The sequence below is a fragment of the Ascaphus truei genome, chromosome 6 (assembly GCF_040206685.1).
Source record: "Ascaphus truei isolate aAscTru1 chromosome 6, aAscTru1.hap1, whole genome shotgun sequence".
Taxonomy (NCBI): Eukaryota; Metazoa; Chordata; class Amphibia; order Anura; family Ascaphidae; genus Ascaphus; species Ascaphus truei.
Window position 1 is genome coordinate 43,040,389 of NC_134488.1, and position 26,638 is coordinate 43,067,026.

General features: G+C 46.7%; 1 protein-coding gene across 1 annotated transcript in view; it reads right to left on the minus strand.

Moving 5' to 3' along the window:
• Nucleotides 1-3,532: 3,532 nt before the first annotated feature.
• USP28 (ubiquitin specific peptidase 28) overlaps nucleotides 3,533-26,638 on the minus strand; it is a 28,992-nt gene continuing 5,886 nt past the window's right edge. The window contains exons 6-11 of the mRNA XM_075606584.1: nucleotides 13,843-14,021; nucleotides 13,633-13,711; nucleotides 12,628-12,707; nucleotides 9,193-9,316; nucleotides 8,102-8,297; nucleotides 3,533-5,561 (exon numbers count right to left, since the gene is read on the minus strand). Of these exons, the coding sequence (XP_075462699.1) occupies nucleotides 5,392-5,561; nucleotides 8,102-8,297; nucleotides 9,193-9,316; nucleotides 12,628-12,707; nucleotides 13,633-13,711; nucleotides 13,843-14,021 (828 nt within the window). The 3' untranslated portion in view covers nucleotides 3,533-5,391. The remainder of the gene's footprint in view (nucleotides 5,562-8,101; nucleotides 8,298-9,192; nucleotides 9,317-12,627; nucleotides 12,708-13,632; nucleotides 13,712-13,842; nucleotides 14,022-26,638) is intronic.

Sequence of the window (26,638 nt, forward strand, 5' to 3'; positions counted from 1 at the left end):
CAGCAATTAAATTGTAAGCTGTTTTTCCCAATATTTAAGCTTCTGTATTAAACTTACACAATCATAGCAAGCTCAAAACCCCACACAACATTATCTATTAGTGTCAATTGGAGTGCCACTGGGACCAGGCTTCTGTATTATGCACTTAAATCCTAATTGTACTATTCTCCCTTGTATTATACATCCTGTACCTGTTCCTCAATATCATCTCTGTAAAGCACTGAATATACTGGCTGGTGTTATCTGCACAACAGATCATAAGCAATGGGTTTTTAATGTGGTTATTATAATATATAGTTACTATGCAGTTAGCCACACGGGGGCGGTATAACATCACACACTAAAGACTACAATCTAAAAATGCAAAATATATATATATATATATATATATATATATATATATATATATATATATATATATAACAGGCTCTATAGTAACAGGCTCTATAGTCTCCTCGCTTGTGCACAGCTTCGGTACAGGTAGGGAGCCGGTATTGCTGTTCAGGACGTGCTGACAGGCGCATGCGTGAGATGCAGTTTGACTATTGGGCGATATGTACTTACTTGCGAGTGTACTTAAAGTGAGTGTCCTTAAACCGGGGTATGCCTGTATATATATATAAATACATTACCAGAAACTGGCAGAAAGGAGACAGCACTCAGGCAGGTAAATTCAGTAAGTGTATTAAAACACAAAGCACAGAAGTCCAACGTTTCGATCCCACAGGGGGGTGCACCCCCCTGCACCCACCTGAGGAAGATCCCCCCTGTGGGATCGAAACGTTGGATCTTTTGTTAGTCACAGAACGGCATTGTTTATTCGTTTTTGATTATTAAAGCTCGGCTAACACGGTACTTGCCGGTACTATTTTGATCATGGGATAGTAACTGAAGAATTCTTACATTGTGATTTGTTACAAGGATTTATTTCTTTTAAGAATTACTGTATTTGTGAAAAAGAAATTAATTCTGATTCCTTGATGTTGCCTGATTTGGAATACTTAATTCTTGAAAAGAAAACCGCTGATGCAATGCCTAAATGGAGTATAGTGTGTGTATATATATACAGGATCCACGTTCGGAGTCAGGAAGGAATTTATTTTCCCCTTATGAGATATCATTGGATAATATGTCACTGGGGTTTTGTGTTTGCCTTCCTCTGGATCAATAAGTATATAGGATAAAGTATCTGTCGGTCTAAATAGAGCATAGGTTGAACTTGATGGACGTATGTCTTTTTTTTAACCTCATATAACTATGTAACCCTTAGCAGTACTCTCACTGTGTCCATTGTGTCTTTTGCAACAACAAAAAACATTAAATGGACTTTAATTCTGATGACTCTTCATTGTGAAATACCCCAGTACATGTATTTAAAACATAGTGTTAGAATTAGAACAGAGCTGAAGACTGTAATAATGAGGCGGGATACACAGCTTCCGCCTCATTGAACATTGATTACACCTTTTATGTTGTTCAATGGATGAGCCCATTAACACACGAGCGTGATACACTCACTGGTAGAGAGACCTGCGAGGGGAGGGACTCTATTAAATTAATGTCCCTTTCTCCTCATATACCAGTAACACTAGTTAACCTGTTTAGTAGTTACATGCATTAGAATAATCCTTTGCATCTCATCCCTCACCGGACACTTTGATGGGAGAATGGCAGATAAGATTTTATAGCACTGAACCCGACGTCTCGCTACAATTGGTCTTGTGCTTCCAGGCGATTTAGCAATGATTTTCACACACTGTAATGACTAGGCCGTGGCGGCTCGTCAGCTGGAACTACGGGAGGTGTTCGAGATATTGGTCTTCATCGCTCATCCGCACTAATACAGATTTTTTTGTTGGCATGAGGTGTTTAACAAGACTTCAGCTGCGACTCGTTCCTTTCCTAGTTAGTTTGTTGCCTTTGCCGTTAAACAACATGGCGCGCATACTCTGGGTTCAATAAACAGGACCCCCTCAACAGAGGGTGCCACTAGACCAAGGCTGGCCAACTTAAGGCCTCCAACAGGCCAGGATTCAAGGATATCCCTGCTTCAGCATGCTGAATCTTTCTGTAAGTGCTGAAGCAGGGATCTCTTTGAAACCTGACCTGTTGGTGGCACTTGAGGACTGGAGTTGGCCACTCCTGCGCTAGACAGTGCACCTGCACGGTATGGGAATGCCATTTGTGGTTTTCATTTCCATTTTGGAAAGGGACACTTCTGAAATCGGTGTCCTGACCATTTGCATCTATGCATGTTTACTGAACATCTTTAGTATGCTGTCACGCACGCGCACGCACGCACGCAAACTCTGTTTATACTTATTCGAGCCATGTATTGATAGTATTCATTCACTTATACATTTTTTCGATAGTATACATTAGAGTCCTACATCTATTGTTGTTTCAACTCTTATGATTACTTTTCACCACACTTAGACTTTGCACGTTCAATGCATATAACACAATAGTAGTTATATCACAAGCATTGCCACATTGGTATGGGAATGGATCTGTGCCTTCCACTTGTTCTTGCTCCCAGACATAGCATATAAACAATATGGGCAGTGTTGCTTAGCAGCTGATGTTCAACCACCATAGCTACAATTTTGCCGGCACTTTGCACCTGGGCTGGGAGGGTGCTCCCATCGTATGTACAGAAGCTGTATTTTGTGGCATCTTGACAAAGGTGCACGTTAGGACCGAGACGCTGATTCTCCCACAATAAACATACACTCTGATACCTCAGGAGTGCCGTTTTTCTCTCTGCGAGAATGGTTTTTATTCTATTGATCCTCTCCTTCGTGGCCTGTTCCCATGCACACGTAACGCTTCACGTGGTCACATGTGTGCACCCATCTCTTTGTACCTTGCTATTTACACATTGACAAACAGCAGCTGTCAGAATAGCCGGCTTTGGCCACGTTTTAAATGGCTGGCAAAAAAAATTAAAACAGGGGTGAGGCCTGTGTGATCCGATGGTCATTTCAGAAAAACCACACACACACTCACATACACCATAGGTCTTTATTATGTTCTCCCAAAAAAGTGATCAAACTGCACCTTTAATCTGTTCTTTATGGAGTAGGATGAAGACCCAGCTCTTTAACTCATTTCCTAAAGGGCCGATGTGCGTGTTTATAGCTTTATAATGAGTGGCTGTGTGAAAACATGCAATTAGCTGCCTGAGCAACCACGAGATTAGCTGAAGTAGTCTGGGGGCCACTGCAAGATCCTTTGGGGGCCACTGCAAGATCCTTTGGGGGCCAGATTTGGCACACATGCCTCACGTTGACGAGTCACTCTATAGACCGTTGGAAGGATGTGGTCACTTTTGTCGTTGGGTCCTGGACATGCTGTTTTAACTAGTTCACTGCTGGAGGGACCCGCCTTTCAACAGTGAAAGGATGAACCCCTCTGTCAGACATTTCTGCAATACATTGCCACCCTTCCTTTAGCTATTTTAGGCTAAAGAATGTACTCTGCCGAGTGACAATAACTAAATCAACCGCAGAAAACGAAGAATGGATCGCACTTTCAGATAAAAACATAAATACTTTATTGCACATTAAAAAAAACAAAAAAAACACAATTACCAATTGATTGGACTTCTGTACTAAACAATAGGTTTTAATTGTAACATTTTCACAAAACTCAGCTGTCCCACGCAGGACACGAGAGAATGCCACCCGTACTCCGAGCAAAAAAAGGAAGCGCTTCTATAAAAAGTCACACAAATGTGCTTTTCAGGCTGGTGACTATTGGTTTTGGCACGGCTACTGGTATCAACATTGGCTAAGGCATACATGTGTTTCTGAAGGCAGAGCAAAGCTGGGTTATTTTCTCTCCCTGGGTTTTTTTTTTAAAGGACTAAAACCGTCATCTCTAAAAACAGAAATGGAAGTAATTACAATGTTGCAAACAAGCAGGAGTCTTTAAAAGTGCTGGTTTTATTTTTTGCCCACGGTAATGGCAATCATTGTTGAGATGCCAGACTAAAAAAAAAAATCTCTCGTTCTATCAGTTTCCAAACTAAGAGAGCCAAGAATGTATTCCCCTCCTTGCCAAATCCCAATGGTGTCTGGCTCCTCACGCCAGTTTTTCCCCCACTCTCTTTCCTGCTGAATTGGAATCGTGCAGCTGCGCGCGTGATTGCTCTGAAATACACACACCCACAGGCGAAAAATTCTCTATTACCGAGTCAGTTTTTGTCAGTTGCTTGGCAAAAGATACGGACGTTAGAATTACTTAAAGCGGAGCAATTAAAAAGAGATGCGTTTGTGTTCGCTACGCTTTATTTTGTGAAAGGAGGACCATCCCCCTTTTGCTATCCAGTGGGACGATATTTTGGCTTTGAAGAACGATAACCTCTCATCACCCAGGTGCTGGGTTCCGAACCTAGTTTGCTTGTGATGGAAAGATTAAAAACAATTACATTCCTCCTTCATTACAAGCACCAGAGGAACTAACACTGGATGGCAGTGCCCTGCTGTAAAACACAAATACAGAGCACATCCTGGGCTCTCTTGGCAGGGATAAGAACTTGCTCTGATGCTCCCTTTGCTGCACCGGTCACTTACAGTTTTTTGGTGTGGGTACAAGACGCCTCCCATTAGAAGAAAAAAAAAAAAAGAGACGTCTGTATGTGCACAACACACACACACAATAGTATATTGTGCCACTGTTTGTGTCAATGTATACATAGATCAAAATATCAGCTCACTAAAAAAATAAAACAAGAAAACTTCCTCACAGGTTATATAATAGCATAGCTGACAAACTTCCTACATTTCTAGTTGCCTGGTAAAATTACTTGGGATGGGGCAGTGTGTATGTATATATTAGATATGTAGAGAGATATGGAGATTATATAGAGATATATATATATATATATATATATATAGATATATATAGATATATATATCTATATCTATATATAATATGAGAGAGAGAGAGAGAGAGAGAGAGAGAGAGAGAGAGAGAGAGAGAGAGAGAGGGGGAGAGAGAGAGAGAGAGAGGGGGAGAGAGAGAGAGACAGAGAAAGATGGAGAGAGAGAGACAAAGAAAGATGGAGAGAGAGAGACAAAGAAAGATGGAGAGATAGATGGAGAGATATACACACTGTACGTGTTTATATACACATACAGAGAACAGTGTCTTGATGTAGCGGAGACACAAATCTGCTTTTCATATAAAGTCTGTGCCCTTATTTCGTGGCAAGACCTTTACTACAATCCTCCAAGCAAAACGTGGTTTCCCCGCACGTCGGCCTCAGTGGCTTCCTCCTTTTTGTTTGTTTGGCTTTAGAATAAAAACTCTGCCCCCTGCATTATGTGCGTAAATGGACAGAGGGCAGAGTGACCTCGTCCTGAGCAGTCCCTGCAGTACACTGGCCTAGGTCACGGTGACAGCTCCCTGTATGGATTCCATGACGGCTGCGAAGCGATTGCACAGGTCGTACGGGGAGTGCGGACGGATCTTCGGCGGCTCCTTCAGCACAATGATCTCAGCAGAGCAGTCCAGGAGCCGAGGGAGAAACTGTCCAAGCTTCAACTGCAGGCTTTCTGCAAAGGGGACACAAGAGCTGGGATTACTGCATGCCCCCTCGCTTTCATAATCAAGCATGGCAAGTTTAACCATTTGGCTGAGGGGGGGCTTGCAACAAACTGGAATGGGGAACGCATACGTACAGTGAATGAACTACAGAAACAGACAGAATTGGACGCCAGAAGAGAACCAGTGGGCCCACCTAATCTTTCCAATCTGCTACACAGGATAAGAACCTATTTGAGCATTGGCTTTTTTTGTATTTAGGATAGCCTCATGTCTGCCCCAAGCAATCCTGAGTCTCTACCAACTTTGCTGGGAGCTAGACCAGGAATCCACCACACTTTCCATCGCGATATTTATAAGGTGCATTTACTCCCCTCTCTCCTCCTGCCTATTCACATCACTGAAACCATTCAATTGGTTTCTATTTTGTATCAATAAAGATGGGGTAAAAAAAAAAAAAAAAAAAACACTTATCCGGGATCAATGAAAGGTTCACTCTGAATAGGGAAAGCACGGCTGAGATCTTAGCGCTGTCAGCTCGCTGTGACCTTGTCACGTCCCTTCATTCTCTGCCTTGGCACCATGAATTCGGTGGGGCAGGAATAGCACCTTCTAAGTTTACACTGTTAGAGGTATTTATTAAAAAAAATTCAATATTAATCCGATCCTGCAGCAATGAAGGAGTGTGTGTGTGTGTGTGTGTGTGTGTGTGTGTGTGTGTGTGTGTGTGTGTGTGTGTGTGTGTGTGTGTTCGTAGAGTGCTGTGTGTAGCTGGCATTAGACAACAATAAAATAATATATGTGAATTCTTCACTGTCTAATAAGTACTGCTCAGTGCTAATTTGTATCCTACCCAGCGTGCCTGCGACGCTTATGTCTGGAATTCATTGCCGGCTGAGACAGATTTTTGACAGCCCATTAATCTGGGTTGGTGCGGGCTTGGAGGGACAAAGTGCATTGTAATGTGCCATAAACTGAAATCGTTATGCTTTAATCTTCCTTCGGAAAAAGAGGAGAGGGGGCCGCGAGTCCATAAATATGCAGGAATGTTACAACTGACACGGGTTATTACTGCGTCAACAGCTCGTGCCGCCTAAACTGGGGGAAGCGGGGAAATGAAGCTGCGTGAAAGTCAAATGCGTGGAGGTCAAAGTTTTGTCTTTATATGCTGTGTGTGACAGATCTCTCGAGGTAGGAGAAATACAATACACCTATCTCTGCTGCTGGTGAGGCTGGGGACATATTGGAAATGATAGAAACTGCCAGCAGATTTGGCATTTCACATGACATGCAGCAAGACAAGGCTCTCCAAACAAGAATAATGCTACAGTGTAACATGCTGCAATTGCTGATGTTTGGATGCAATAATGGCATATTCATCAGGGTGTTATAAAGCAAGAAATTAAGCAGAAAATCACCATTTAGAGCAAACACAGGACCTCCCCCGGTAGAATGCCCCTTTGAATGAACATTAAGACCTATGTAAAGTAGGACTGGAAGCACAGACCTGTATATCTTCAAGATATCAAATAGGGTATATCTCTCCGCTTCTCCCAAATAAATAATATGTTGTGATTATCCTAGCATTGGGCAATATAGTGACATGCTCATAATATCGTGATAATAGGAAATGGTGATTATCAATATTGTATTTCTTTATTACCGTCGCATTGCTTTAGCGTCGCAAGTTTTACGGACATTGGTGACTTGCATTTTAAGACCCACACAGCATCCAATGTACCCGGGATAGCGGCTCCTCTCCCCCCTCAGGTTAGCAGCGCTCCCCCCTTACACCGAGGATAGTGACCCCTCAGGTTAGCAGCGCTCTCCCCTTACCCCGAGGATAGCGAACCCTCTCCCGCCCCCCCTCAGGTTAGCAGCGCTCTCCCCTTACCCCGAGGATAGCAACCCCTCTCTCCCCTCAGATCAGAAGTCCTCCCTCCTTACCCCAAGATAGCGACCCCTCTCTTCCCCTCAGGTTAGCAACGCTCCTCCCTTACCCCGAGGATAGAGACCCCTCTCTCCCTCCCTCAGGTTAGCAGTGCTCCCAAATTACCCTGAGGATAGCGACCCCTCTCCCACACTCAGGTTAGAAGTGCTCCCCCCCTCTCATCCTGAGAATAGCTTTGTCCTGTGTTTATACAATTCCCCCCTCCCATGTTTGATCTCCAGCGATTGTAGTTTATTTTTTTTTAAAAATCTAATAAATTACACATTTAATTTTGCACCAAATATTAAAACTACATCTTCCACATAATTAGTATTATAAAAAAAATGGTTTCAAACTAATTACGTTATTGATGTCATCTGCTTTAAATAATGTTGTAAGTGTCTTGTACTGTATGCTTCCTATACAACAAACATCATGATATATTTCTTTATATCATTATCATGGTAAATGTTTTGTTACTGCCCAACTCTAGGCTATCCCAAGCATTTTTTTATATCCTTTTTTTGTAAATGCCTCTATCACTACTGCTTGGAGGCCGTCCCATGTATCCACTCCCCTTTCAGAGAAGTATACTCCAATTTTACCGCCTTGCTCGCTCACCATCTATATCCTGCCCCAAGTAGGAGCACCAGCGGCTCCTCATGACCTCGATGGCTGACAAGTCTTCTTCCGAGATCGTGTTGTTGAAGATGAGATGCATGCAGGGGATGATTAGGTCGTTCATGATGCTGATCCCTTCAGATACCCGTTCTTCTTCCTGGCTCTCAAACAAACTAGCGGCTAGATCATTTAGGTCCTGTAGGAGACAAGAGCAGTTACTGGGGTTGGCAGGTGTGTATGTGTGTATGTGTGTATGCTTTGAAAGCTCTGAACACTATATCATTGAATCTATGCAGAACTCTACTGTTGGGCCGCAAAGTTATCACAACCTGCATGTCTCCAGGGCCCACACGGCCACTAAACCTTTGAACTAAATAATGTGTAGAGTTAGTCTGTAAACATGGTGAGCGGAGACTTAGGAGGGATTTCCTCCAGCTACTCCCGTGTTTATATCACTACGGGCTGAACAGGAGATTTCACAGGTTAAGCCTCCCTCCTTTATTATATGTATTGGCTCAACAGTGACGGGTTGGATGGAGGCTGAGAAAACATTTAGAGGCTTGATTACACGGTTTAAAGCGGCAGTCCCATCTACTCTTCTCCCTTCTCCTCCGCCCCACACATACATACATACTGGTGTTACCAGCGTTTAAAGCTCTAGATAAGGAAATCAAAACGGCTGCCCAATCTCGCAGGCCGACATCCTCCATTGTGCGTCCTACTAGACAACCATATAAAGGTTCAATTAAAAAAACAACTGTAACTGCATCGATAAATGTATTTCGATTTGTAGGGTCCCCAGAGATGAAAATACTGCGTTTAGCTTAAGGGGACACCTTGTGACAGAGGCTTTAAGGAAGACTATTACATTATGAACTCATTTTTTATATGCAGCATGTTTTGCAAAGGAACAGGAACCGAACGTCTAACGATGCAATCCGTCTCAAAAATATTTAGGGATTTTTTAAAGGACTTATTTTTAGACACGTTAAAATTCTCCTTCCTCCGCTCCACCAGTTCTCCTCAGGATTCAGTGATGTGAACAAGCTGGAGACCCCATTAGACCCCATTAGCAAATGCTGAAGACGCACCAGGAGACACTTCCTTCTGTATAAGGCAATCAGAGACTCCTCCACTCCTCTGCTTGGCCCTACACTCAGAAGTGAACTGTTACTCTGATAGGCGTACACCAGGTAAGTAAGGGCTTCTTGGCATCTGAAGAAAAGAAAAAAAAGTTAATAAAAACACCATGATTTGGGGCTGTGATATCTACGTTTAGTGGATATTACCATCTATTAGTCTGTGCTCCTGTGAATAATCCAAATTGATAGTTATGTCACTGAAATAACTACTTCCCCAAACTGATCCTTAAACCATATGGTGAAAAAAGATTGATGCAACTAGCGCTGGTGACAAGTGACACCAAAAGTGAACTTATACAAATGAATAAGCAATTGATAATATTGGTGAATATGCACAAATATTAAATGTGATCAAAATAACAAGTCCTTCCCAATGTACATAAAGTCCAGCGGCTGCCTAAAAAGTCTCACTGGTTCTCTTATAACCAGATAAGTCTATTGGGGAAAAGAGACATCTATGGCGCCTGGGTGAATAATTGGAAATTACCTAATTATCAGCCAAACCCGTTCGGAGGTGATTCCTCCATTTGAATCCTCTATAGGTATCCACGAAAGACTGCAGCAATGCTCACCCGGTGTGATCCTCATGCATAAGGGAGATAGGAAAAACAGGACATCCTGCAATGGTGTATTATCCATGATAATGATCAGTGGTGAACAATGGCGGAGGCGTTCAAAACCATAGATTTAATAAAGATAAGACAATAAAAAGATTGCCACGTCAATCTAAAATGCAAAAATTAAACAATCTACATGGATGGCACCGTGAATATATGTAGGTTCCTCCGCAATTGGGAAAAATTGAAATCCTACTTACGACAGGTGCGTAGGACTTGCGCCATCTAGGTAGCACTCTTGGGATGTTTGTTTCTCCCCGGATGTAAGCTCGATACAGCCGTCTGCGTCTCAGGTGGGCTGCACTGTTCAGACTCCGACTAGTCACTGCCCGGCCTTCTCCGACAACGTCACTCACAGCTGGTCATCGACTATGGGATCCCTCTGGTGCACAGTGATGACCCTACGCGTTTCAAGAAGTAAACATGCGTCTCTTCCTCAGGGGTGATGACAGTCCTTAGATCCTGGGTCTTTTTATACCTCAAATCGGATCCAATAAAACGTAACAGTGTCCTGGGAACTTTCTCAAATGAGTGATAGTCATAGTCCATGGGGCACCTATTCAGGACTGTTAATGAATGGGGCTCATAAACAGATATGGATACAAATGTAACTATAACCATCTATTTAAATATAAACATCTATACAAATCAACATCAAAGCACATCACTAATAGGATATGTCATTTGTGTCATTTACACAATCAAATTAAGTGACGTATATATGTCCTAATATAAATAAGGATAACAATAAATGTAATAATAATAAGGAACATAGATGGCTCTAAATATCGCTGATAGAAATCACTAATGATAATACTAATGTGAACTATTTAATGTCACTGATGGTCACTGATCGCAATATTAATGTTAACTATTTAGTGTGAACTATTTCAGTCACAGAAATCAGTCGGAGGTAGGGAGTACCTCATCAACCCACCTGTCAGGTATATCCAGACGCGTGCCTGGTATCAATTACCACCAGCAGAAAATACAACTAAGGCATATTGTCTCCACTCATGTTGTAACTAATGTATCTACTGTATCTACTCATAATGAGGCTAAATAGTGAAATTATATTAGGATCTATATCCATCACCTAATGATTGTGTAAATGACACAAATGACATATCCTATTAGTGATGTGCTTTGATGTTGATTTGTATAGATGTTTATATTTACAGTATAGAGACGGTTAGTGTTACATTTGTATCCATATATGTTTATGAGACCCATTCATTAACAGTCCTGAATAGGTGCCCCATGGACTATGACTATCACTCAATTGAGAAAGGTCCCAGGACACTGTTACATTTTATTGGATGCATGTTTACTTCTTGAAACGCGTAGGGTCATCACTGTGCACCAGAGGGATCCCGAAGACCAGCTGTGAGTGACATCCGGGCAGTGACGACTCGGAGTCTGAACAGCGCAGCCCACCTGAGACGCCGACAGCTGTATCGAGCTTACAACCGGGGAGAAAAAAACATCCCAAGAGTGCTACCTACAAGGCGCAAGTCCAACGGACCTTTCGCAAGTAAGATTTTAATTTTTCCCAACGGCAGAGGAACCTACATATATTCACGGTGCCATTCATGTAGATTGTTTTATTTTTGCATTTTAGATTGCTGTGGCAATCTTTTTATTGTCTTATCTTTATTAAATCTATGGTTTTGAACGCCTCCGCCATTGTTCACCACTGATCATTATCAAGGGTAATACGCCATTGCAAGATGTCCTGTTTTTCCTATCTCCTCTATGCACGAGGATCACACCGGGTGTGCATTGCTGCAGTCTTTCGTGGACACCTATAGAGGATTCAACTGGAGGAATCACCTTAAACCATATGGGCCTTAATGTCTGCAAGTTTAGGTATGTGGCATACTCGGCAGCTGGGTGCTCATTTGCATGTCACTACCCAGAATCCTTGTCTGTAGCTAAACCACTGCATGGCAATGGGGTGAATGACATAAGTTTGGGGACATGTGGAAGAAATGCAGACACACTCATGGATATATTATTATTATTATGTGGTTGCTCTATAGTAGATTGTCTGAGCTACAATATTCTATCCTCCTAAGTACGGAGGTGCTGTACTGCACGACACTTCTGCAGGTTGTGGAAAGGACTCATAGAAACTCTAAATACACTTATTGGCTAACAAGGGCCCTACCTAAAAGAAAGACCACTGGTCCAGTCCAATTAAGTCAGTTCTTCTCCAGCTGAGCAGTAGATTTAAATAATGAATGATGTGGTACACCAATAAAAATAAGTACATAATAGCTACATTGGCTGGTGGATGCTTCATAAAAAAAGCCACAAATAATGTATATGGAAGACAGCCACAGATATTGCACACAAAAAAAAAATACATTATAATACCATCAGTAACATCAACTTTACGGTCATTAGATGACCTCTGCTAGGGAACCATTTTTGGGGTAGCAGCATTAGATACTCAAAATGCCTTCCTTATGCAGAAGAGAAAGGAATTGGATTACATTCTTCTCCACTACAAGGAACATTTAGAATAAAGCAGCAATTCTCAAAAATGTCTTCAGGACCCACCAGGTCCCCAAGGACACCCAAGGATCTAGGAATAAGCAATTTGCACACGGTCAAGTCACACAATTTGCATTTGAATAGAAAGATGTGTGGTTGGCTCAGGAATACTGAGGGGGGATTAAGAACCACTGGAATAGGGGCCTCAGACTTCATGCATGCACCAGACACAGAACATTTATTCAAGTTACAATAAGGTTTCACCTACTTTCCATTCTGGTACAGCTCCAGTCCAGTTAGAAGGTAAACAGACACCTTGCGAAAAAGACTGTAGTCTTCATGCCACTTCTGTTACGAAAGAGATTACTTTCAAAAGTGGGAACATCAGACAAAAGGCTTTTGCCCACCAATTAAGCTATTAAGAGAGTTGACACATTATTAAAGAGGGGGCTAGGAGAGAGTGAGAGGATGGTTTTTCTTTTTAACTCAGAGCTTGGTCTTTGCAGGTTCAACAGGATATGTTGTGTTAGGCTGAGGCCATGGTGGTGCCTTCTCCCATGCGGAGGCACCTGGAGGCTGAGGGAAAGCTGGTGCTTTCCCTGGCCATGGTGGGCGTTCCTAGTGATGTCACGGAGCTGGTTTGCCCTCATTGGGCGAACCGCTCATGTGACCTGTCTGTCGCGCGGACCACGCCCCCTCCCGCACGCCACATGGACGCGAACACTGCCTTAAGGCAGTCTGAGGCACCATGTTCAAGGCCTAAGGGTTACCAATTAATGGGACAGTCCCTTCTATGACAAATGGGGATTTAAGGACAGTGTCATGTTTAACAGGTTAAATTGAACAGATACTTTTAAACAAAACAACAAACGACCTATATAAGCATTTTAAAATATATTTTCAATCTTAATGTTTCCATGGTAAAGTAAAAAGCTCTGGTGTGTTTTACAACCTTTAACTGATTTGGTGATCTGGCTCAGTCCCCAGAACTAAAGGCGACTTGTTGTTTTTATGTTAGCCACGGATTGTATAGTAATGATAAAGTCCTGATGAGTCATACAGATAAGGGTAAGTTCAGCTTGAATTCAGTGAACCCAGACAAAAAGGAGGAATATTCATATCATTCTTACCCAGATAAAGTGACGTAAAACAGTTACTGTAACCGGGCTGCATCTTCCTAAGGAAGCCAATTACACTGACCACTGGTTTCCTTTTTTGATTTGCTACATAGGATTGCCCCTTTAACGCACATGCTGCACCCATATAACATCACCTTGTAGTCTTTCATATCCATATCACTTGGCCCAATCTCCTTGAGTTTTGCTCGAGCCACCTTCATGATGTTTATTGATCTAGGGCAGCAAAATAACAAAAAATGAATATGGCAGGGAAGGGCGGAGGAGGAGGGGGCGGGGAGGAGGAGGGAGGGAGAACAGTGGAAAAGGATTGGGAAGCACCTCCTTATAGAAAGGGTCCAGCTCACCTCTCGTCATAGCTGAGGTTTTTATCAGCAAATTGCTCCAGCAGCGTCCGTTCGATGACACGTTTTGGGGCCTTGTTCTGAAAGAAGTAAACCAGCACATGCTGAAGCCGTGGGTCGCTGGACGGAGTGGGGTCCTCTTTGGACAGTTGATTGAGTCGGGAATATTCTTCACGAAATGCCTAGAGGGGCCAAACGGTTACGGTCAGAGCATCATTTCTTCAAAAAGTGCTCTCCGGCTTTCTTCGAGAGGATAGGAGTAAAGTACACGGACAGTAAGCATTATGTTGGTTGAGATTCCCACTTTGGACACCGGTATCAGAGGCTCATGCCACTAAAAAATCAGAACCGACAAAGCAGGCACCGAATTTGATACATCAGACTACAGTCTGAACGCCTCCTATTGAGTTGTGATACCCACATGGATGCACAAGAGATCATCACAAATTAACTCTGTGTACCAAAGCCTTCAAGTGTCCTGGACTCAAATCTGGAAATCTTAAGTTGGTCCATTAAAAAGTAATCACAACGTCAAACACTACGCATCCCCAGGGTCAACACCAGAACTTTGAACAAACCCCTTTTGACATTGCTTATTTCACAAGCTTTAGGTACATCTTACGCTAATGTACAGGTAAGTAAACCATTTATATACAACAGGATGTACTTTTATGAAAAAAGTGTCTAGAACCACACACAAAATCCTGAACTCTCAAGGTAACCTTACAGGTGGGTTATATACTGTGGCCAAAGTCATCCATAACCCTTTCCAATTACAGTAAACAAAGAAGCCCCAATGCAAATCCAATAGGATCACTTAGTTCATTTCTAGGTTTTATCTTCTCATAAGTGTGGGTCATTTAGTTCAATCTTTTGGTCAAAACATGTTAAACCTGCAAACTTGTCAAGGTGCAACTGTGTCAGCAGGTCCCACACTACCAGTGATATACTGTGTCAGCAGGTCCCACACTACCAGTGTTACACTGTGTCAGCAGGTCCCACACTACCAGTGTTATACTGTGTCAGCAGGTCCCACACTACCAGTGTTATACTGTGTCAGCAGGTCCCACACTACCAGTGTTACACTGTGTCAGCAGGTCCCACACTACCAGTGTTATACTGTGTCAGCAGGTCCCACACTACCAGTGTTATACTGTGTCAGCAGGTCACACACTACCAGTGTTATACTGTGTCAGCAAGTCCCACACTACCGGTGTTATACTGTGTCAGCAGGTCCCACACTACCAGTGTTATACTGTGTCAGCAGGTCCCACACTACCAGTGTTATACTGTGTCAGCAGGTCACACACTACCAGTGTTATACTGTGTCAGCAGGTCACACACTACCAGTGTTATACTGCGTCAGCAGGTCCCACACTACCAGTGTTATACTGCGTCAGCAGGTCCCACACTACCAGTGTTATACTGCGTAAGCAGGTCCCACACTACCAGTGTTATACTGCGTCAGCAGGTCCCACACTACCAGTGTTATACTGTGTCAGCAGGTCCCATACTGCCAGTGTTATACTGTTTCAGCAGGTCCCACACTACCAGTGTTATACTGTGTCAGCAGGTCCCACACTACCAGTGTTATACTGTGTCAGCAGGTCCCACACTGCCAGTGTTATACTGTGTCAGCAGGTCCCACACTACCAGTGTTATACTGTGTCAGCAGGTCCCACACTACCAGTGTTATACTGTGTCAGCAGGTCCCACACTGCCAGTGTTATACTGTGTCAGCAGGTCCCACACTGCCAGTGTTATACTGTGTCAGCAGGTCCCACACTGCCAGTGTTATACTGTGTCAGCAGGTCCCACACTGCCAGTGTTATACTGTGTCAGCAGGTCCCACACTGCCAGTATTATACACTGCCAGTGTCAGGCCTCGGCCATGTTTAGCGCTTGCTGGCGGAAGCGTGCTGACGAGCGCTCCCGCTCAGCACTGATCCCCTACAGCCGCAATTAGAGCGGCTTTAGTAGGGGCTCACCTGCGCTTCCGCGCGCTTGCGGAAGCGCAGGTCTTAGGGGAATTTAAAATTCCCCCGCTTGCCGGCGCGACAGGCCGGTCACGTGAGCGGTTCACCCAATGAGGGCGAACCAGCTCCGTGACGTCACTGGCCCGCCCCCGGCCAGTGACACGCCCGCCCTCTGACAGCGCGTGCGGTAAGCAACCGCAAGGCCAGGGAAAGCACCCGCTGTCCCTGCGCCTCAGCACGCCAGCAGGGAGCATAGCCGAGGCCTTACACCGTGTCAGCAGGTCCCACACTACCAGTGTTACATTGTCTCAGCAGGTCCCACTCTGCCAGTGTTATACTGCGTCAGCAGGTCCCACACTACCAGTGTTATACTGTGTCAGCAGGTCCCACACTACCAGTGTTATACTGTGTCAGCAGGTCCCACACTACCAGTGTTATACTGTGTCAGCAGGTCCCACACTACCAGTGTTATACTGCGTCAGCAGGTCCCACACTACCAGTGTTATACTGCGTCAGCAGGTCCCACACTACCAGTGTTATACTGTGTCAGCGGGTCCCACACTGCCAGTGTTATACTGCGTCAGCGGGTCCCACACTACCAGTGTTATACTGCGTCAGCAGGTCCCACACTACCAGTGTTATACTGTGTCAGCAGGTCCCACACTACCAGTGTTATACTGTGTCAGCAGGTCCCACACTACCAGTGTTATACTGTGTCAGCAGGTCCCACACTGCCAGTGTTATACTGTGTCAGCAGGTCCCACACTGCCAGTGTTATACTGTGTCAGCAGGTCCCACACTGCCAGTGTTATACTGTGTCAGCGTGTCCCACACTACCAGTGTTATACTGTGTCAGCAGGTCCCACACTACCAGTGTTATACTGTGTCAGCGTGTCCCACACTACCAGTGTTATACTGTGTCAGCAGGTCCCACACTACCAGTGTTATACAGTGTCAGCGTGTCCCACACTGCCAGTGTTATACTGTGTCAGCGTGTCCCACACTACCAGTGTTATACTGTGTCAGCAGGTCCCACACTACCAGTGTTATACTGTGTCAGCGTGTCCCACACTGCCAGTGTTATACTGTGTCAGCGTGTCCCACACTACCAGTGTTATACTGTGTCAGCAGGTCCCACACTGCCAGTGTTATACTGTGTCAGCAGGTCCCACACTGCCAGTGTTATACTGTGTCAGCAGGTCCCACACTGCCAGTGTTATACTGTGTCAGCAGGTCCCACACTACCTGTGTTATACTGTGTCAGCAGGTCCCACACTGCCAGTGTTATACTGTGTCAGCAGGTCCCACACTACCAGTGTTATACTGTGTCAGCAGGTCACACACTACCAGTGTTACACTGTGTCAGCAGGTCCCCCACTGCCAGTGTTACACTGTGTCAGCAGGTCCCACACTACCAGTGTCAAGCCTCGGCCATGTTTAGCGCTTGCTGGCGGAAGCGTGCTGACGCGCGCTCCCGCTCAGCACTGAGCCCCTACAGCCGCAATTAGAGCGGCTTTAGTAGGGGCTCACCTGAGCTTCCGCGCGCTTGCGGAAGCGCAGGTCTTAGGGGAATTTACAATTCCCCTGCTTGCCGGCGCGACAGGCCGGTCACGTGAGCGGTTCGCCCAATGAGGGCGAACCAGCTCCGTGACGTCACTGGCCCGCCCCCTGACGGCCCGCTGACGGCGGGGAGCATGGCCGAGGCCTTAAACTGTGTCAGCAGGTCCCACACTGCCAGTGTTATACTGTGTCAGCAGGTCCCACACTGCCAGTGTTATATTGTGTCAGCAGGTCCCACACTGCCAGTGTTATACTGTGTCAGCAGGTCCCACACTCCCAGTGTTATACTGTGTCAGCAGGTACCACACTACCAGTGTTATACTGTGTCAGCAAGTCCCACACTACCAGTGTTATACTGTGTCAGCAGGTCCCACACTCCCAGTGTTATACTGTGTCAGCAGGTACCACACTACCAGTGTTATACTGTGTCAGCAAGTCCCACACTACCGGTGTTATACTGTGTCAGCAGGTCCCACACTGCCAGTGTTATACTGTGTCAGCAGGCCCCACACTCCCAGTGTTATACTGTGTCAGCAGGTCACACACTACCAGTGTTATACTGTGTCAGCAGGTCACACACTACCAGTGTTATACTGTGTCAGCGGGTCCCACACTGCCAGTGTTATACTGTGTCAGCGGGTCCCACACTCCCAGTGTTATACTGTGTCAGCAGGTCCCACACTCCCAGTGTTATACTGTGTCAGCAGGTCCCACACTGCCAGTGTTACACTGTGTCAGCAGGTCCCACACTGCCAGTGTTATACTGTGTCAGCAGGTCACACACTACCAGTGTTATACTGTGTCAGCGGGTCCCACACTGCCAGTGTTATACTGTGTCAGCGGGTCCCACACTCCCAGTGTTATACTGTGTCAGCAGGTCCCACACTCCCAGTGTTATACTGTGTCAGCAGGTCCCACACTGCCAGTGTTACACTGTGTCAGCAGGTCCCACACTGCCAGTGTTATACTGTGTCAGCAGGTCACACACTGCCAGTGTTATACTGTGTCAGCAGGTCCCACACTGCCAGTGTTATACTGTGTCAGCAGGTCCCACACTGCCAGTGTTATACTGTGTCAGCAGGTCCCACACTGCCAGTGTTACACTGTGTCAGCAGGTCCCACACTGCCAGTGTTATACTGTGTCAGCAGGTCACACACTACCAGTGTTATACTGTGTCAGCAGGTCACACACTACCAGTGTTATACTGTGTCAGCAGGTCCCACACTGCCAGTGTTATACTGTGTCAGCAGGTCCCACACTGCCAGTGTTATACTGTGTCAGCAGGTCCCACACTACCTGTGTTATACTGTCAGCAGGTCCCCCACTGCCAGTGTTACACTGTGTCAGCAGGCCCCACACTCCCAGTGTTATACTGTCAGCAGGTCCCACACTGCCAGTGTTATACTGTGCCAGCAGGCCCCACACTCCCAGTGTTATACTGTCAGCAGGTCCCACACTGCCAGTGTTATACTGTGTCAGCAGGTCCCACACTCCCAGTGTTATACTGTGTCAGCAGGTCCCACACTGCCAGTGTTATACTGTGTCAGCGGGTCCCACACTGCCAGTGTTATACTGTGTCAGCAGGTCCTACACTGCCAGTGTTATACTGTGTCAGCAGGTCCCACACTACCAGTGTTACACTGTGTCAGCAGGTCCCACACTGCCAGTGTTATACTGTGTCAGCAGGTCCCACACTACCAGTGTTATACTGTGTCAGCAGGTCCCACACTGCCAGTGTTATACTGTGTCAGCAGGTCCCACACTACCAGTGTTATACTGTGTCAGCAGGTCCCACACTGCCAGTGTTATACTGTGTCAGCAGGTCCCACACTGCCAGTGTTATACTGTGTCAGCAGGTCCCACACTGCCAGTGTTATACTGTGTCAGCAGGTCCCACACTGCCAGTGTTATACTGTGTCAGCAGGTCCCACACTGCCAGTGTTATACTGTGTCAGCAGGTCCCACTCTGCCAGTGTTATACTGTGTCAGCAGGTCCCACACTCCCAGTGTTATACTGTCAGCAGGTCCCACACTGCCAGTGTTATACTGTGTCAGCAGGTCCCACACTGCCAGTGTTATACTGTGTCAGCAGGTCCCACACTGCCAGTGTTATACTGTGTCAGCAGGTCCCACACTACCAGTGTTATACTGTGTCAGCAGGTCCCACACTGCCAGTGTTATACTGTGTCAGCAGGTCCCACACTACCAGTGTTATACTGTGTCAGCAGGTCCCACACTACCAGTGTTATACTGTGTCAGCAGGTCCCACACTACCAGTGTTATACTGTGTCAGCAGGTCCCACACTACCAGTGTTATACTGTGTCAGCAGGTCCCACTCTGCCAGTGTTATACTGTGTCAGCAGGTCCCACACTACCAGTGTTATACTGTGTCAGCAGGTCACACACTACCAGTGTTATACTGTGTCAGCAGGTCCCACACTCCCAGTGTTATACTGTGTCAGCAGGTCCCACACTGCCAGTGTTATACTGTGTCAGCAGGTCCCACACTGCCAGTGTTATACTGTGTCAGCAGGTCCCACACTACCAGTGTTATACTGTGTCAGCAGGTCCCACACTCCCAGTGTTATACTGTCAGCAGGTCCCACACTGCCAGTGTTATACTGTGTCAGCAGGTCCCACACTCCCAGTGTTATACTGTGTCAGCAGGTCCCACACTCCCAGTGTTATACTGTGTCAGCAGGTCCCACACTGCCAGTGTTATACTGTGTCAGCAGGTCCCACACTACCAGTGTTATACTGTGTCAGCAGGTCCCACACTGCCAGTGTTATACTGTGTCAGCAAGTCCCACACTACCAGTGTTATACTGTGTCAGCAGGTCCCGCATGGGATGCGTAGCATGCATGTATGCGGTGTCCAAGGGGTTAACATTTAGAAGCACTATATGTGAGCTACAGGGCAGTTAAAAACCAGTGCTCCAAGAAATAGTGAGGGGAAAAAAAAAAAAAAAATTTTCAAGAAAAATAAAGTGCTAGAAAAAAATCCATATATTCCTACGCTTCGTGATGCAGCATAAATGATCACCACCTTCCTCCTGGGGAACAGAGCTCTCAAATGACTGCTACATTGTCCTGTGTGCTGGGACTGAGCCACAAGTGCTGAAGCAGGGACATCCTGAAAACCTGACCTTTGGCGGCCCTTGAGGACTGTAGTTGGCCACTCCCTGCTTCAGGACAGGTAACTCAGTCACAGCTTCAGCACAAGTGGCTCAGCCTTTGACTGAGGCACTTGTGCTGAAGCAGGGATATCCTGAAAACCTGGATATATATAACCAGTGTTATACTGTGTCAGCAAGTCCCACACTACCGGTGTTATACTGTGTCAGCAAGTCCCACACTGCCAGTGTTATACTGTGTCAGCAGGTCACACACTACCAGTGTTATACTGTGTCAGCAGGTCCCACACTGCCAGTGTTATACTGTGTCAGCAGGTCCCACACTGCCAGTGTTACACTGTGTCAGCAGGTCCCACACTGCCAGTGTTATACTGTGTCAGCAGGTCCCACACTGCCAGTGTTATAATGTGTCAGCAGGTCCCACACTGCCAGTGTTATACTGTGTCAGCAGGTCCCACACTACCAGTGTTATACTGTGTCAGCAGGTCCCACACTGCCAGTGTTACACTGTGTCAGCAGGTCCCACACTGCCAGTGTTATACTGTGTCAGCAGGTCCCACACTGCCAGTGTTATAATGTGTCAGCAGGTCCCACACTGCCAGTGTTATACTGTGTCAGCAGGTCCCACACTGCCAGTGTTATACTGTGTCAGCAGGTCCCACACTGCCAGTGTTATAATGTGTCAGCAGGTCCCACACTGCCAGTGTTATACTGTGTCAGCAGGTCCCACACTGCCAGTGTTATACTGTGTCAGCAGGTCCCACACTGCCAGTGTTATACTGTGTCAGCAGGTCCCACACTGCCAGTGTTATACTGTGTCAGCAAGTCCCACACTGCCAGTGTTATACTGTGTCAGCAGGTCCCACACTACCAGTGTTATACTGTGTCAGCAGGTCCCACACTGCCAGTGTTATACTGTGTCAGCAGGTCCCACTCTGCCAGTGTTATACTGTGTCAGCAGGTCCCACACTCCCAGTGTTATACTGTCAGCAGGTCCCACACTGCCAGTGTTATACTGTGTCAGCAGGTCCCACACTGCCAGTGTTATACTGTGTCAGCAGGTCCCACACTGCCAGTGTTATACTGTGTCAGCAGGTCCCACACTACCAGTGTTATACTGTGTCAGCAGGTCCCACACTGCCAGTGTTATACTGTGTCAGCAGGTCCCACACTACCAGTGTTATACTGTGTCAGCAGGTCCCACACTACCAGTGTTATACTGTGTCAGCAGGTCCCACACTACCAGTGTTATACTGTGTCAGCAGGTCCCACACTACCAGTGTTATACTGTGTCAGCAGGTCCCACTCTGCCAGTGTTATACAGTGTCAGCAGGTCCCACACTACCAGTGTTATACTGTGTCAGCAGGTCACACACTACCAGTGTTATACTGTGTCAGCAGGTCCCACACTCCCAGTGTTATACTGTGTCAGCAGGTCCCACACTGCCAGTGTTATACTGTGTCAGCAGGTCCCACACTGCCAGTGTTATACTGTGTCAGCAGGTCCCACACTGCCAGTGTTATACTATCAGCAGGTCCCACACTGCCAGTGTTATACTGTGTCAGCAGGTCCCACACTACCAGTGTTATACTGTGTCAGCAGGTCCCACACTCCCAGTGTTATACTGTCAGCAGGTCCCACACTGCCAGTGTTATACTGTGTCAGCAGGTCCCACACTCCCAGTGTTATACTGTGTCAGCAGGTCCCACACTCCCAGTGTTATACTGTGTCAGCAGGTCCCACACTACCAGTGTTATACTGTGTCAGCAGGTCCCACACTACCAGTGTTATACTGTGTCAGCAGGTCCCACACTGCCAGTGTTATACTGTGTCAGCAAGTCCCACACTACCAGTGTTATACTGTGTCAGCAGGTCCCGCATGGGATGCGTAGCATGCATGTATGCGGTGTCCAAGGGGTTAACATTTAGAAGCACTATATGTGAGCTACAGGGCAGTTAAAAACCAGTGCTCCAAGAAATAGTGAGGGGAAAAAAAAAAAAAAAATTTTCAAGAAAAATAAAGTGCTAGAAAAAAATCCATATATTCCTACGCTTCGTGATGCAGCATAAATGATCACCACCTTCCTCCTGGGGAACAGAGCTCTCAAATGACTGCTACATTGTCCTGTGTGCTGGGACTGAGCCACAAGTGCTGAAGCAGGGACATCCTGAAAACCTGACCTTTGGCGGCCCTTGAGGACTGTAGTTGGCCACTCCCTGCTTCAGGACAGGTAACTCAGTCACAGCTTCAGCACAAGTGGCTCAGCCTTTGACTGAGGCACTTGTGCTGAAGCAGGGATATCCTGAAAACCTGGATATATATAACCAGTGTTATACTGTGTCAGCAAGTCCCACACTACCGGTGTTATACTGTGTCAGCAAGTCCCACACTGCCAGTGTTATACTGTGTCAGCAGGTCACACACTACCAGTGTTATACTGTGTCAGCAGGTCCCACACTGCCAGTGTTATACTGTGTCAGCAGGTCCCACACTGCCAGTGTTACACTGTGTCAGCAGGTCCCACACTGCCAGTGTTATACTGTGTCAGCAGGTCCCACACTGCCAGTGTTATAATGTGTCAGCAGGTCCCACACTGCCAGTGTTATACTGTGTCAGCAGGTCCCACACTACCAGTGTTATACTGTGTCAGCAGGTCCCACACTGCCAGTGTTATACTGTGTCAGCAGGTCCCACACTGCCAGTGTTATACTGTGTCAGCAGGTCCCACACTGCCAGTGTTACACTGTGTCAGCAGGTCCCACACTGCCAGTGTTATACTGTGTCAGCAGGTCCCACACTGCCAGTGTTATAATGTGTCAGCAGGTCCCACACTGCCAGTGTTATACTGTGTCAGCAGGTCCCACACTGCCAGTGTTATACTGTGTCAGCAGGTCCCACACTGCCAGTGTTATAATGTGTCAGCAGGTCCCACACTGCCAGTGTTATACTGTGTCAGCAGGTCCCACACTGCCAGTGTTATACTGTGTCAGCAGGTCCCACACTGCCAGTGTTATACTGTGTCAGCAGGTCCCACACTGCCAGTGTTATACTGTGTCAGCAAGTCCCACACTGCCAGTGTTATACTGTGTCAGCAGGTCCCACACTACCAGTGTTATACTGTGTCAGCAGGTCCCACACTGCCAGTGTTATACTGTGTCAGCGGGTCCCACACTCCCAGTGTTATACTGTGTCAGCAGGTCCCACACTCCCAGTGTTACACTGTGTCAGCAGGTCCCACACTGCCAGTGTTACACTGTGTCAGCAGGTCACACACTACCAGTGTTATACTGTGTCAGCAGGTCACACACTACCAGTGTTATACTGTGTCAGCAGGTCACACACTACCAGTGTTATACTGTGTCAGCAGGTCACACACTGCCAGTGTTACACTGTGTCAGCAGGTCCCACACTGCCAGTGTTATACTGTGTCAGCAGGTCACACACTACCAGTGTTATACTGTGTCAGCAGGTCACACACTACCAGTGTTATACTGTGTCAGCAGGTCCCACACTGCCAGTGTTATACTGTGTCAGCAGGTCCCACACTCCCAGTGTTATACTGTGTCAGCAGGTCCCACACTCCCAGTGTTATACTGTCAGCAGGTCCCACACTGCCAGTGTTATACTGTGTCAGCAGGTCCCACACTGCCAGTGTTATACTGTGTCAGCAGGTCCCACACTCCCAGTGTTATACTGTCAGCAGGTCCCACACTGCCAGTGTTATACTGTGTCAGCAGGTCCCACACTGCCAGTGTTATACTGTGTCAGCGGGTCCCACACTGCCAGTGTTATACTGTGTCAGCAGGTCCCACACTGCCAGTGTTATACAGTGTCAGCGGGTCCCACACTGCCAGTGTTATACTGTGTCAGCAGGTCCCACACTGCCAGTGTTATACTGTGTCAGCAGGTCCCACACTGCCAGTGTTATACTGTGTCAGCGGGTCCCACACTGCCAGTGTTATACTGTGTCAGCAGGTCCCACACTGCCAGTGTTATACTGTGTCAGCAGGTCCCACACTGCCAGTGTTATACTGTGTCAGCAGGTCCCACACTGCCAGTGTTATACTGTGTCAGCAGGTCCCACTCTGCCAGTGTTATACTGTGTCAGCAGGTCCCACACTCCCAGTGTTATACTGTCAGCAGGTCCCACACTCCCAGTGTTATACTGTGTCAGCAAGTCCCACACTACCAGTGTTATACTGTGTCAGCAGGTCCCACACTGCCAGTGTTATACTGTGTCAGCAGGTCCCACACTACCAGTGTTATACTGTGTCAGCAGGTCCCACACTGCCAGTGTTATACTGTGTCAGCAGGTCCCACACTACCAGTGTTATACTGTGTCAGCAGGTCCCACACTACCAGTGTTATACTGTGTCAGCAGGTCCCACTCTGCCAGTGTTATACTGTGTCAGCAGGTCCCACACTACCAGTGTTATACTGTGTCAGCAGGTCACACACTACCAGTGTTATACTGTGTCAGCAGGTCCCACACTCCCAGTGTTATACTGTGTCAGCAGGTCCCACACTGCCAGTGTTATACTGTGTCAGCAGGTCCCACACTCCCAGTGTTATACTGTGTCAGCAGGTCCCACACTCCCAGTGTTATACTGTCAGCAGGTCCCACACTGCCAGTATTATACTGTGTCAGCAGGTCCCACACTCCCAGTGTTATACTGTGTCAGCAGGTCCCACACTCCCAGTGTTATACTGTGTCAGCAGGTCCCACACTACCAGTGTTATACTGTGTCAGCAGGTCCCACACTACCAGTGTTATACTGTGTCAGCAGGTCCCACACTGCCAGTGTTATACTGTGTCAGCAAGTCCCACACTACCAGTGTTATACTGTGTCAGCAGGTCCCACACTGCCAGTGTTATACTGTGTCAGCAGGTCCCACTCTGCCAGTGTTATACTGTGTCAGCAGGTCCCACACTGCCAGTGTTATACTGTGTCAGCAGGTCCCACTCTGCCAGTGTTATACTGTGTCAGCAGGTCCCACACTCCCAGTGTTATACTGTCAGCAGGTCCCACACTGCCAGTGTTATACTGTGTCAGCAGGTCCCACACTGCCAGTGTTATACTGTGTCAGCAGGTCCCACACTACCAGTGTTATACTGTGTCAGCAGGTCCCACACTGCCAGTGTTATACTGTGTCAGCAGGTCCCACACTACCAGTGTTATACTGTGTCAGCAGGTCCCACACTACCAGTGTTATACTGTGTCAGCAGGTCCCACTCTGCCAGTGTTATACTGTGTCAGCAGGTCCCACACTACCAGTGTTATACTGTGTCAGCAGGTCACACACTACCAGTGTTATACTGTGTCAGCAGGTCCCACACTCCCAGTGTTATACTGTGTCAGCAGGTCCCACACTGCCAGTGTTATACTGTGTCAGCAGGTCCCACACTACCAGTGTTATACTGTGTCAGCAGGTCCCACACTCCCAGTGTTATACTGTGTCAGCAAGTCCCACACTGCCAGTGTTATACTGTGTCAGCAGGTCCCACACTACCAGTGTTATACTGTGTCAGCAGGTCCCACACTGCCAGTGTTATACTGTGTCAGCAGGTCCCACACTACCAATGTTATACTGTGTCAGCAGGTCCCACACTCCCAGTGTTATACTGTGTCAGCAGGTCCCACACTGCCAGTGTTATACTGTGTCAGCAGGTCCCACACTACCAGTGTTATACTGTGTCAGCAGGTCCCACACTCCCAGTGTTATACTGTCAGCAGGTCCCACACTGCCAGTATTATACTGTGTCAGCAGGTCCCACACTCCCAGTGTTATACTGTGTCAGCAGGTCCCACACTCCCAGTGTTATACTGTGTCAGCAGGTCCCACACTACCAGTGTTATACTGTGTCAGCAGGTCCCACACTACCAGTGTTATACTGTGTCAGCAGGTCCCACACTGCCAGTGTTATACTGTGTCAGCAAGTCCCACACTACCAGTGTTATACTGTGTCAGCAGGTCCCGCATGGGATGCGTAGCATGCATGTATGCGGTGTCCAAGGGGTTAACATTTAGAAGCACTATATGTGAGCTACAGGGCAGTTAAAAACCAGTGCTCCAAGAAATAGTGAGGGGAAAAAAAAAAAAAAAAATTTCAAGAAAAATAAAGT